The 12,975-nt window shown below is 42.1% G+C and overlaps 1 protein-coding gene across 19 annotated transcripts in view; it reads right to left on the reverse strand.

Annotated features, from left to right (window-relative positions):
* Ccdc158 (coiled-coil domain containing 158) overlaps nucleotides 1-12,975 on the reverse strand; it is an 87,045-nt gene that overhangs the window by 29,173 nt on the left and 44,897 nt on the right. For 18 of the 19 annotated variants that reach the window (XM_085836879.1, XM_085836866.1, XM_085836863.1 and 15 more), the window contains 4 exons: nucleotides 11,134-11,323; nucleotides 9,372-9,524; nucleotides 6,944-7,056; nucleotides 1,537-1,695 (listed from right to left, as the gene is read on the reverse strand). In XM_085836879.1, the coding sequence (XP_085693005.1) occupies nucleotides 1,537-1,695; nucleotides 6,944-7,056; nucleotides 9,372-9,524; nucleotides 11,134-11,323 (615 nt within the window). The remainder of the gene's footprint in view (nucleotides 1-1,536; nucleotides 1,696-6,943; nucleotides 7,057-9,371; nucleotides 9,525-11,133; nucleotides 11,324-12,975) is intronic. The other variant, XM_085836877.1, reaches the window with a different exon arrangement.

Here is a 12,975-nt window from a genome sequence, read left to right on the forward strand (position 1 = left end):
TCACCCTGGGCTATATATAGATAGTAAGTTTGGGGCCACACTAAAAAATCCAAAACTCCTCCTGAGTTCAGAATAGCATGTTTTAGGAAACATGGCTGGCACAGTCAGATCATGGAGTATTTTATCTAACCACAAAGGTCTAGATTCTTAGGAATTAGGGATTGGTTTTGATACCTTTAGGTTTTTCGGGGTTTCTAAGTAACAGGAAGACAGATTTATCCCCGTGTAACAATGATAAACAGTGCCAGGCCCTTCTCCTTTCTTCTGTCTTCTACCCAACCTTTCCAGACCCAGCAAGGCATCAGATATTAGCACTATCATTTTATTAACATTTAAGAGACTGTATTGCACCTAAAGTGTAGATCACTTTTGACAGTAGGCCTGATACTCACAGAGGCATGTTTACTCAGGTGAGTAAAGCTAGCAAGGGCAGATTACATGTACTGCTCCTATGACTGTGTTACCTTGGTAACTGCAGAGAGAATATCTTGTGTACCAACCACTGAATGGATGCATCACCTGTCAATTAAAAAGCCTATGGCCTATGGCTTATGGAAATAGAAAATGGGAAATTTGGGAGGAGAAAGAATTCTGGGATAAAGCCAAGTGGGAGTTCCCCCCACCCTGGGGAAGATGTGAGGAGACAGACACATGGTACCTGAGCACAGGTAACCAAGCAAGTGGCAGAAAGTAGACTAAAAGAAATAGGTTATCTTGTTATGATTCTAGTCAGAGAAGAGTCTAGCCATATGGCCAAGGTATTTGTAAATATACTTTGAGTTTGAGCCTTATTTCTGGGAACATGGAACTGGGAGGAAGAATCAGACCTCAACTTCAACAGAAAATGCTCATTTTGGGGGGAAGGACTATGCTATTATGACTTGAGTCAAAAATGTTTCCCACAGGCTGTGGAAGCTTTAGGAAGTGGGGCCCAGCAGACAAAAAGCTCCATAGAGCAGCAGTTCTCACCCTTTAGGGGCTGAATGAATGACCCTTTCACAGGAGTCACCTAAGATCATCAAAAATATCAGATATTTACATCTATTATTCATAATGTAGCAAAATTACAGTTATGAAGTGGCAACAAAAGTAATATTATGGTTATGGGTCACTACAACATGAGGAGCTGCATTAAAAGGTCACAGTATTAGGGAGTTTGAGAACCACAGCCCTAGAGACAGGCTTTTCTTTACCCTGGTACCTTTTCTTCACTTGGCTCCATGATATGTCATGATGATACCATTCTTCCTACTACTGTGAGTCCCACAGCAACCTTCCTTATATGATGTACTGAGAGAAACATGAAATCAAGACTGAAAACAAGCCAATTCCTGTCCCTCCCAGGCAACAGCCACACAGAGGTACTGACTACCTATGCAATGGCTGATCTCTAAATGTCTCCTCAGTGACAGCCTGCCTCTGTGCTGTAAGACTGAGATATGATGCAAGTTGATGGTACAGAACTTCCACTGAGAACTATCCTACCGAGCTGTTGTCCTGGTGCTAATTCCCACATCACCTCAGCTAATAAACTACCTTGTCAAGAGCGACTTCCATGTTGGCAACCTTCTCCTTCAAGCGTCGTTCCTGAGACCGTAGCACTTCTAACTCCCCAGCCATCTTGTTTTTTTCTGTTGCTACGGTACTCAACTCCTGGCTGAGCTTACTCTTCTCTTCTTTCAAAAAGTGTCTCTCCTACAGTTATGGAAGAGAAAGAATCAGGAATAATTGCTGATAAAAGTGTGATAAGTGCTGAAGTCTAAGACTTCTGACAAAGGACTCTGATACATTTTCATCTCTACTAGTATCACTTCTTAGGTCCTCAGATCTTTGATAACATCTACAAAATATGAAGCAGCCATGCATTGTGAAAAGCAGAATTTTGATCTGTAGTAGAGCTTCAGGCTAGGGATGGTGATTCATCCTGAAGTTCTTTTATTGTTCAAGATTATTTTGGCTATCCTGGGTGTTTTGTTTTTCCATATGAAGTTGAGAATTGTTCTTTCAAGGTCTATAAAAAATTGTGTTGGAATTTTGATAGGGATTGTATTGAATCTGTAGATTGCTTTTGGTAGGATGGCCATTTTCACTATGTTAATCCTACCTATCCATGAGCATAGGAGATCTTTCCATCTTCTGAGATCATCTTCAATTTCTTTCTTCAGGGACTGGAAGTTCTTGTCACTTATTTGGTTAAAGCAATAGTGATAAAAAAAACTCCATGGATTGGTACAGAAACAGACATATTGTTCAATGGAGTCAAATCGAAGACCCCAAAATAAAGCCACATACCTATGGATACTTGATTTTTGATAAAGAAGCCAAAACCAAAAAATGAAAAAAAAATGAAAGCATCTTCAACAAATGGTGCTGACTAACTGGATAGCTTCATGTAGAAAAATGAAAATAGATCCATACTTATTACCCTGCGCAAAACTTAAGTCCAAGTGGATAAAGGATCTGAACATAAAACCAGGCATACTAAATCTCATGGAAGAGAAAGTGGGAAATACCGTTGAATGAATTGGTACAGGAGACAATATCCTGAACTCCAGTGGCTCAGGCTCTATGACTAATAATTGATAACTGGGACCTCATGAAACTGCAAAGCTTCTGTAAGGCAAAGGACATTGTCAATAGGACAAATTGGCAGCCTCAGATGGGGAAAGGATCTTCACCAACCCTACATCTGACAGAGGGCTAATATCCAAAATTTATAAAGGACTCAAGAAGTTAGACATCAACAACCCAAATAACCCAATTTAAAAATGGGGTACAGAGCTAAACAGAAAATTCTCAACAGAGGAATCTTGAATGGCCAAGAAAGCTTAAAGAAATGTTCAAAGTCCTTAGTCATCAGGGAAAATGCAAATCAAAACATCTCTGAGGTTCTGTCTTACACCCATCAGAATGGCTAAGATCAAAACCTCAAGAGATAGCACATGCTGGAGAAGATTGTGGAGCAAAGGGAACACCTTTTCATTGCTGGTGGGAGGGCAAACTTGTATAACTACTTTGGGAATCAATTTGGCATTTTCTCAGAAAATTGGAAATAGTTATACTTCAAGATCCAGCTATACCACTCCTGGGCATATAGCCAAAAGATGCTCCAACATTCCACAAAGACACTAGCTCAACTACATTGATAGCAGTTTTATGTATAATACCCAGAAACTTGAAGCAATGTAGATGTCACTCAACTGAAGAATAGATAAAGAAAAATGTGGTACAGCTATACAATGGAATACTATTCAGCTATTAAAAACAAAGACATCATGAATTTTGCAGGTAAATGGATGGAACTTGAGAATATCATCCTGAGTGAGGTAACCCAGTCACAAAGGACATACATGGTATGTATTCACTTGTAAGTGGATATTAGCCATAAAATACAGGTACCATGCTAAACTCCACAGAACCAAAGGAGCTAAACAAGAAGGAAGGCCCAAGTGAGGAATCCTGAATCTCACTTAGAAGGGGGAATAAAATAGTCATAAAAGGCAGATGGAGAAAGGGCACTGAGGGGGGGGATCGGAAAGGGAGTAGGGGGTTCAGGATCAGGTATGAGAAAGAACAGGAGAGATGACTAGGTGGCCATGGGTATGAATAGAAATCTGCAACTGACTGGGGTGAGGAGGTGAGGGGCATCTTTAGGTAGAGATAGAGACCTGGGATAAGGGAGGCTCCCAAGAATCATGGGGGTGACCTTAACTGTGACTCACTACACTGGGGATATGGAACCTGAAGAGGCCACCTCCTATAGTCAGGCAAGAACCCCAGTGGAGCAATAAGAGATACCAACTCACCTACAAGACTTTCAACTCAAAATTTATCCTGTCTATAAGAAATACAAACATGGAGGACTGAGGGAACAGCCAACCAATAACTGGCCAAACTTGAGGCCCATCCCATGGGCAAGCACCAATCCTTAACACTATTAATGATACTTTGTTATGCTTGCAGACAGCATGTTGACCTCTGAGAGGCTCCACCCAGCATCTGACTCAGACGATACAGGGAAAGCCAAACACTGGATGGAGTTTGAGGACTCTTATGGAAGAATAACAGGAAAGATTGTGGGCCCTGAAGGGGACAGGAACTCCAAAGGAAGACCAACAGAGTCAACTAACGTGGACCCTTGAAGTTCTCAGAGTCTGAACCAGCAACCAAAGAGCATACACAGGTTGGACCTAGGCCTCTCACACATATGTAGCAGATGTGCAGCTTGTTCTTCATGTGGTTCCCTAACAACTGTAGCAAGGGCTATCCCAAAAGCTGTTGCCTGTATGATATGATTGTCTACCTGGGATGCCTCGTCTGGCCTCAGTGGGAGAGGATGTGCCTAGCCTTGAAGAGACTTGAAGTGCCAGGGTTGAGGGACACCCGGAAGGGGGGGCACCTGCTCAGAGAAGAAGGGGATGGGGGATGGGGAAAGAGGAAAGGACTGTGGAAGGGGTGGCTGGGAGGGGGACAGTGAGTGGGATGTAAAGAGAATAAATAAAACAAAATTAAATTTAAAAAATAGAATTTTGGTGCAGTAGGATTGAATAACAGTATACTAAATTTTACTGAGATTTACTTTAAACAATAACATAGTTAAAGAAGATGCATTTATTTGAAAGTCTCAAGAGTTTCAATTTTGCTCATGGTTGAACATTTCTTTCACCAATGTCTACTGTAGGTTGTATGAGAGAAACAGACAGGACAGACAGATCTAGTTCTCGAGCTACCTGTCAGGACAGTAGTGCAAATAAAATAGCTGATATAATATGGTTGGTATTAAACAAAAAACTTTCCAAATTAGTTTTCTCCTTTAGAAAAGTACCATGGAACGAATACAAAGAGTGGCTAATTGTTAACATGAAACATGGGCACCACATTATCTAGTCTGCTTTTTTGTATTTTTTTTTTTTCATAATCATTGTGTTTGCTACAAATACATCAGAAAGTGTTGTCGTGACACAGTGTGTGTGTGTGTCCCCACCCCTTCCACTTGCATGGGCGGGGACATCCGTAGACTGGAAGTTAGGTTTGTTTTGCCAGTCTCCTCTTGTTTTGTCTGAGCTCTCTGAGCTGTTTCAGGTGGAGGCAGGCATGGGTTGACATTAAGCAGTAATGCACAAATCCCTAAGTACCATCAACTGGGAGAAGCACTACTTCAGATTCCCAGAAGGAAGGAATAAAGAGAAAGAGAAAAGAATATGTCCAGGAAAATGGGAAAGAACAGAAAAAGGAAATCCAATAGGTACATACGATAAGGGGTATACCAATATATGTACATTCTAAAGGATCCCCAGGGCTCACTGTGGGTGATCAGCTGCTAGTAATTAATTTAGTTACACTGATTATTTTTACTTATGCCATTTCTTTTGCACGTTCATTGCATTCAGTTCTGTTATAATATAAAAATGTAAATTCGCTTCAAACTGTCATCAGAGAACATTTGAACATAACACAAATTTCATGTCTGCTTCTGAACATTTTCAGTCAATGACTGTGAGAACTCTATGTGACTAGTCAGAGCTGTGCAGGAATACACAAAAAGCCTACCTACACAGACACTCTTCAAAGGCATGTGTCAGCTACCCCACTTTATGCTGGATTGTGAGCCACATTAGGTCTTCTATTCCTTCACAATAATGGACAGTTTCATGAACAAAATCCAGTTTTCTTTTCAAGATAAAAGACCACGCATACATGTACTAGTACATATACATTTCATTTTCTTACCTGGGAACTAAACCAGGCCTCTGCACTTGCCAGGCAAGCAGGCAAGTGCTCTCTCATTAAGCTCTCCCCAGCTGCTGCAGCACTGAAAAGCCCAGCCTATGGAAAGCTGTGTCCCTGTCCTCAGGCTCCTACCTCTCAGTGTAGTCTGTAGATCTCACTGCTCATCTAAGCCCTGTAGAGTTTAGTACACAACTCTTTACAACATAGTTTAAGGAAGACATTAGAGCTGCATTGATTATATTTGTTTATAAATGCAAACAAACTATAATCCTGCCACTACTAGGAATGGCCTTTGACTGTCCCTGAATTTGACACTAGCTATTCTTTAGGATCCTGGAGGTGACTCAGCAGTTTAGAACTTGTTGCTATTGCAGAGGACCCAGGTGTGGTTCACAGCGTCCACATGGTAGCTCACAGCTATTCATAACTCCAGTGCCAGGGTATCTGACACATCTTCTGTCTGCACACATATGGAATGCATGTGGTACATACACACATATATACGTGTGTGTGTGTGTGTGTGTGTGTATGTGTGTATATATATATATATATATATATATACATATGTACACATATATGCAGGCAAAACAGTCATACACATAAACTAAAAACCCTAAAAATTAAATTAAATTTAAAAATTCCTCATGCAAGACTCCTTTGGAATTTTTCCCTCAATCTCTCAATCAGAAATCTCTCCCCAACTGCACTTCCTGTGCTATGCCTTCTTCTGCCTTATGGTGTATTAACGAGTGTCTTAGTCAGGGTTTCTATTCCTACACAAACATCATGACTAAGAAGCAGTTTGGGGAGGAAAGGGTTTACTTGGCTTACACTTCTATACTGCTGTTCATCACTAAAAGGAAGTCAGGACTGGAACTCAAGCAGGTCAGGAAGCAGGAGCTGATGCAGAGGCCATGGAGGGATGGTCTTTACTGGCTTGCCTCCCCTGGCTTGCTCAGCCTGCTCTCTTATAGAACCCAAGACTACCAGCCCAGAGATGGCCCCACCCACAAGGGGCCTTTCCCCCTTGATCATTAATTGAGAAAATGCCTTACAGTTGGATCTCATGGAGGCATTTCCTCAACTGAAGCTCCTTTTTCTGTGATAAGTCCAGCTGTGTCAAGTTGACACAAAACTAGCCAGTACAATGAGCAAACGAGTGAGTGAATGAGTGAGCGAGTAACCATGCTGGTTTCTCAGGACAAAGACTCACCTTATTGGCACTTGTCACGGCCTCTTCTAAAAACTGCACCTTGCTCTGCAGGGCATCTATTTGACCTCTCTTGGCTGTGATTTGCTTCTGCATGCCCATTGCCACTTTCATAGCTGAGAGAAAGATGCAAGCTGTACATTTTGAAAGCCTACTGAAATTCTTGACAAGACAGCAAGTGAAAAGCACTAAGGTCCCTGGGAAGTGTCCATTAAATATCATGAAGTAAGGACTTTAGGGTTCACAGTATTGGGTTATATAACAACTGCAGCAAACACCCACAGATTCTCAACTAAGAAAAATATATATGCTGATGTTTTGTGGTCTCTTTGCTATTAGAATTAATTTCACTGACTATTGTTAGTTTCATGTTTTCATTGGTAATAATAATAAATTTATACACATATAGGAAGTAAACACATAAATAGTCATAGATGTTTAACCAAGATGATTTTTTTCAGAAACCCATGTTTTAAATATCATTTAAGGTATCTACTATTAACAGACTTTTAAAAGATTCCAGGGATGTCACAAGCCATTCCATTTCATTCTCAAAAGATATTGTCATATGCTAGAACTCACTACAGTCCCAGTAGTAAAAATACCATAGAATCATACAAATGATTGTTTTTGGAAAAAAATGAGACCATTTTTTAAAAAAGATTTATTTTATATTATATGGATGAGCTTTTTGCCTGCATGTATATATGTGCACATGTGTGCTTTGTGCCGCCTGTGAATGCCAGAAGAGGGAGTCAGAGCCCCAGGAACAGGAGTTAGAGATGACTGTGAGCTACCTATTTGAGTACTGGGAATTCAACCCTGGTCCTCTGGAAGAGTAACAGATATCCTAATCCACTGAGCTGTGTCCCCAGCATCTCCCCATGAGAATGTTCTAGCTAGATACACTCCACAGACTCTTTAGGGTGTGGTAAGCTAAGGAAACATTATGGTGAACCTGTCTTTACATAGAAATGTAAAGTCAGAAGACCCTATCTTTTATTACAAGTCAGTTGAGAAAATCTGTTTGAAACTAATGTTGCTTTGAGTCAGGCCTAGCTATAAATTAGAAGTTTAAAAGGAAAAGAAAAACATACTATCTGTTGAAAACAACCCATCAGAAAAATGCTAAGTCTGATTTTTTCATTAACAGCATCTGGTTCTTGCCAGGTGTGGTTCAGAATGCCTTTAACCCCAGCTTCCAGAAATAGAAACAGGAAGAGCAGGAGCTCAGAGTCAGCTCAGCTACACAGCAACTTTGAGGCCAATCTGGGCAAACAAAACAAACTGTGCTGTTGGACAAGCATAAATGAATCTCCTAATTAGAACAACAAACAGACAAAACAAAAAGAAACAAATAACCTCAGGGGCCAACAGATGTCTCAGGAGACAGCCAGCTCTAGAGTGTTGTCCTCTGACCTCAACACACACACACACAATTTTTTAACTTAAATAACAAAAAAAGATAGGGGCTAGGAGATGGCTTAGTTGGTAAATATTTGCTGTGGAAGTGTGAGGACCGAATCTTCACAGACACACACACACACACACACACCCATACCAAAACCTGGCATGGAGCAGCCACATGTAATCCTGTACTCTCTGGCTAGGCAATGTAGCAAAATCAGGACCTCCAGGTCAGCAAGCAAGAAAGACTCAAAAAATAAAGTAGAAAATAATGGAAGAAGACACCTGATGTTGACCTCTGACCTCTGCACACATACTTACATGCACACACATATTAAAGAAATCATAAAATACAAAAACTATGCTTAAGTTTGTATAGTCAGCTAATACAGATATACCCAGCATGGCAGAAGGCCCTGAGACGAGCAGCTGCTCTCACTGCCGAGCCTCACGGGCACTCTCGGGCACTGATGTGTGTGGACCAGTACGGCCATAAGCAGAAGGTATCAAGTGTTTTGTGAGATACAGACCCCTTGTCTAGAGGCCTTATTACCAATCTCATCTCATTTTTATCACAGAGAAGAAGTCAAGAGCTGCCAATTAGCCATTGGGCTACAGTTTATGTAGACACTGTACATGTAAAAATATGAGGTTTAATGAAAAATTTCTTGTATTTCTAGCTTTAAGAATAAGGAGAAACTTTGGGGATAGTATTTGAAATGTAAATGAAGAAAATATCTAATAAAAAATTAACAATAAGGAGAAACAGTGAGATTTGTTAAAAATTACTGAAATAGCCATAGAAAGAAAAAGTGATATGTCTTCAGATATATTAGGGACTAAAGCAATGTCAACCTCCCTTAAATCGGTAGAAACATGTTTGTGCCACCCAGCACCCACACGGAGGTGTGTCTTTCTCACATTGCAGGGCATTGTGAAGAGGTGCTACGCAGTATATCCAGGACTGTGTTTGAGACACTCTAGGCAATGGGTTTACAGACAGAGGGGCTGGAGCAGAGTGTACCGTGGCCATCGGAGCCTTCCATGGTCTTGAGCGTGTTCCTTGTTTGCTCCAGCTCCGACTGAGCCGACTTGAGCTGCATCTTCAGGCGGTTTGTGGTGCTCTCCATCTCCTCGCTTTTGTTCCGGAAGTTCCTCTTTAAGACTTCATAGTCCTCTACAGAACACAACGACAATGTCCTCAGTGACCGCGGCATCTCAGAGGCTGGAGACAAACTCACTCCAGACTTCCAAGGGTCTCATCTTCATCCCACCCTAAGATATATACTGTCTACATACTGAACCCAAGGCCTGCCTATACAGGCAAGTATTTTACTACCAAGTTATTCCATTTATCTATCTATCTATCTATCTATCTATCTATCTATCTATCTGTCTATCTCTCTCTAGTAACTATCAAAATACCTGGAACACAGTCAACATTCCAGCATTAATGATGGGAGAGACTCCCAGACCCCGCTCACAGCCAAGGAACGATTGGTAGTTGATGGCTGCCGGGGAAGACCTCGTTTTTTATGTTTTTCAGGGGTGTTGTAGGTTGCCTATGCTTCGGTGGATGGCCCTAAATCCATGCATATTTAAGCAACACTAATTAGAATTAGTGGGCTATAATAAATAATAGTAAGAGGACACGCAGTTGGGAGGGAGACGGGAGAGGGTCCCAGGGAGAGTAGAACACAAGTAGGAGGAATGGGTATGGCCAAATGCAGTGCATATGTGTGTCAACGTTTCAAAGACTTCTCTACTCTAAAAACACTTGCCACAAACTCATCCACTGTACATTCTATTTTCCTAAGAATATGATATAGACTTTTGAGGGGAAGACAAGGTCTTATGCAGTCAGGCGTGTCTCAAGCTTAATATATTGCTGAAAATAAGCATGACTCTCCTTGTCATGCATCACACTTGGCTACGATACAGATTTACATACACAAGTCCAGCCCTACATGTCCTCCGTGCTGCCTCATCTGACTGCCTCTGCCTTACTCTTTGCTCCCAAGCCTGCCTTTTCCCTAGCTTCTTTTTAGTTATTGCTATTATTGCTTCCTAATCCCACAAACTAAAAACCCAGAACAAATGGACCAGTCACTAATTCTACTGCAGCAACCTTCCGAATTATTCTTTGTTTTGCATGGGGGGTGGGTAGAGGGGTGTGTATGGTTTTGTTTGTTGTTGTTGTTTTGAGAAAGGATCTCACTATATAACTCTGGCTGCCCTGGAACTCACTGTGTAGATCAGGCTGGTCTTGAACTCAGAGATCCACCACCTCCAACCTCCCCACTGCTGGGTTTAAAGGTGTGCACAACCACACTGCCCAAAGGAGTCTCAATTCTTTGCTCTTCTCCCATTCTTGCTGCCACTGCCTCTGTTCCCTCATATGGATTTCTCCTGTTTTGCATAATTTCTATTTATACATGTCAGTTTATTAAACCTTTAATCAAAAAATTTGGCTCAAAGGATGCAAGGCTCCTATTTCCATAAAAACAAAGCAGTAAAGACAACCCCTTAGGAAGCCCAGCGTCTCAATACCTCGCCCCACTCTTTGGAACCGAGGACTGGATACAGGTAATGGTTAGTAAGCATCAAGAAGCAAGCTCCTCGCAGACAACTGTGAGAAGAAGTGGGGCGCAGAGCAGATCACATAACTGGAGCAGTGTGGCTCTCTGCATTTGTGGTGTGAGACCACACATTCTTCTTTTGTAAGTGTGTGGGTGCCCGTGTGGGACCTCACAGCATTTAGGACAGAGGGAACTGAGGTGCCATACCTGAGAGATGGTTTAGTTCAGTCCTACTAGTCTTCACCTCATTTAACAGCTGATCTCTCTCATGTCTGATGTCCTTCACTGCTCGGAGCCGCTCAGAGCCTGCATTCACCAGCTTCACCTTCTCCAGTTCGAGGTCACTCACTCGGGCTTCAAGCTCCCTAATCTTTGCATCTTTTTTATCTTTTAAAATCTGGTTTGACAAAGACAAAATACAGTAAAAGAATGTGTACATCTATAGCACAAACCAGTCTCATTGATACTCTATCTACTTTTAATGTCAGTACTTCTAAGGACACTAATATAGTTTTCCTGTGATAGAATACCCATGAGGAGCAACTTAGGGTATACGTATGGGTGGTACTTTGGCTCCCAGTTTCTGAGGATGCATCATGACAGGAAGGTATGGGAGCTAGGACATCTCAGTCCAGTGGCAGGGACGTGCTGTGAGGGTTCCTGACATCTTGGCAGGTCAGAAAGCAAAGAACTCAGGCCAGAACCCAAAGCAAATATTACCTTCAAGACCTGCCTCCAGTCACCCATTTTTGCTGGCTAGGTCACAGAACCAACGGTTTTACAACCATCTAACTCATCACTGTCACCTTGGGAACAAGCATTCAAGCCACAAGACTGGGAGGACATCCCAAACTCAAACCATAATAGTTGGTAAAGGACAGAGACTAGCAACAGAGATGGAAGGAGGCGTGTGGGAGGGTGATGGATGTGAGGGAGGATGATAGATGTGAGGGAGGGTGATGATGTGAGGAGGGTGATAGATATGAGGGAGGGAGATGGATATGAGGGAGGGGGTGGATGTGAAGGAGGGGGATGGATGTGAGAGGGAGGGGGATGGGGTGAGGGAGGGGGATGGATGTGAGGGAGGGGGATAGATTGAGGGAGGGGGATGGAGGTGAGGGAGGATGGATGTGAGGGAGGGAGATGGATGTGAGGGGAGGGGCTGCCTGTTCCTGTTCATCAAGATGGCTCACAAGGCTGGCCTCTGGCTGGCATTTAGGAATTCATGAAACCTTTTTGACACTTAGCTGCTAAGAGTAAGTGTCAAAACTGTTGTAAACTGTTTCTGTGAGCTGTGTAGTTAGGCTGAACACCTGCTTCCCTTCTTGGAGACAAAAAACTGAACCCTGCCACAAATAGGCACATACATCATCAGCCTCCATTAAAACATCCTGGGACTGTGCCCACAATAAACTCTGCGGGCAGCATTTTAGTTTTCATGGTTTCTTGCTGGGGTAGTTGAGTATGTATGGAGCATAAAGTGACTTTTGGAAACTGGTTTTCTCTGGGCTTTACCACATTACCTTTTTCTTTTGGCAGCTCTTACTGTTTGAATCTAGGGCTCCCTCCACAGGCTCATGATCTGAATGCTTGTTACCTAGCTGGCAGTGCTACTTTGAGTACTTTTTTTTCCTCTTTTTTTTTTTTTTTTCGAGTCAAGGTTTCTCTGTGTAGCCCTGGCTGTCCTGGAACTCATTCTATAGACTAGGCTAGCCTCGAACTCAGAAATCTGCCTGCCTCTGCCTCCCAAGTGCTGGGATTAAAGGCATGCGCCACCACTACCCAGCTTTGAGTACCTTCTTAATAGAAATAGACTACAGGGACAAGCCTTTGAAGGTTACACCCAGTCCAGTTTGCTTACTGATCTATATAGTAAATTCCAGGACAGCCATGGTTACATAGTGAAACTATCTCAAAAAAAAAAAAAAAAAAAAAAAAAAAGCCAGATTTTGTGTTTTGTGATTTGTTCTTGGAATCCCAGAGCTTGGCAGAATAATCACTGCAAGTCTGAGGTTAGCTTAAGCCAACCTCATGAGATTTGTGGGACTT

This window comes from Mus caroli, unplaced genomic scaffold (assembly GCF_978045245.1).
Source record: "Mus caroli unplaced genomic scaffold, Mus_caroli_1 scaffold_4, whole genome shotgun sequence".
Lineage (NCBI taxonomy): Eukaryota > Metazoa > Chordata > Mammalia > Rodentia > Muridae > Mus > Mus caroli.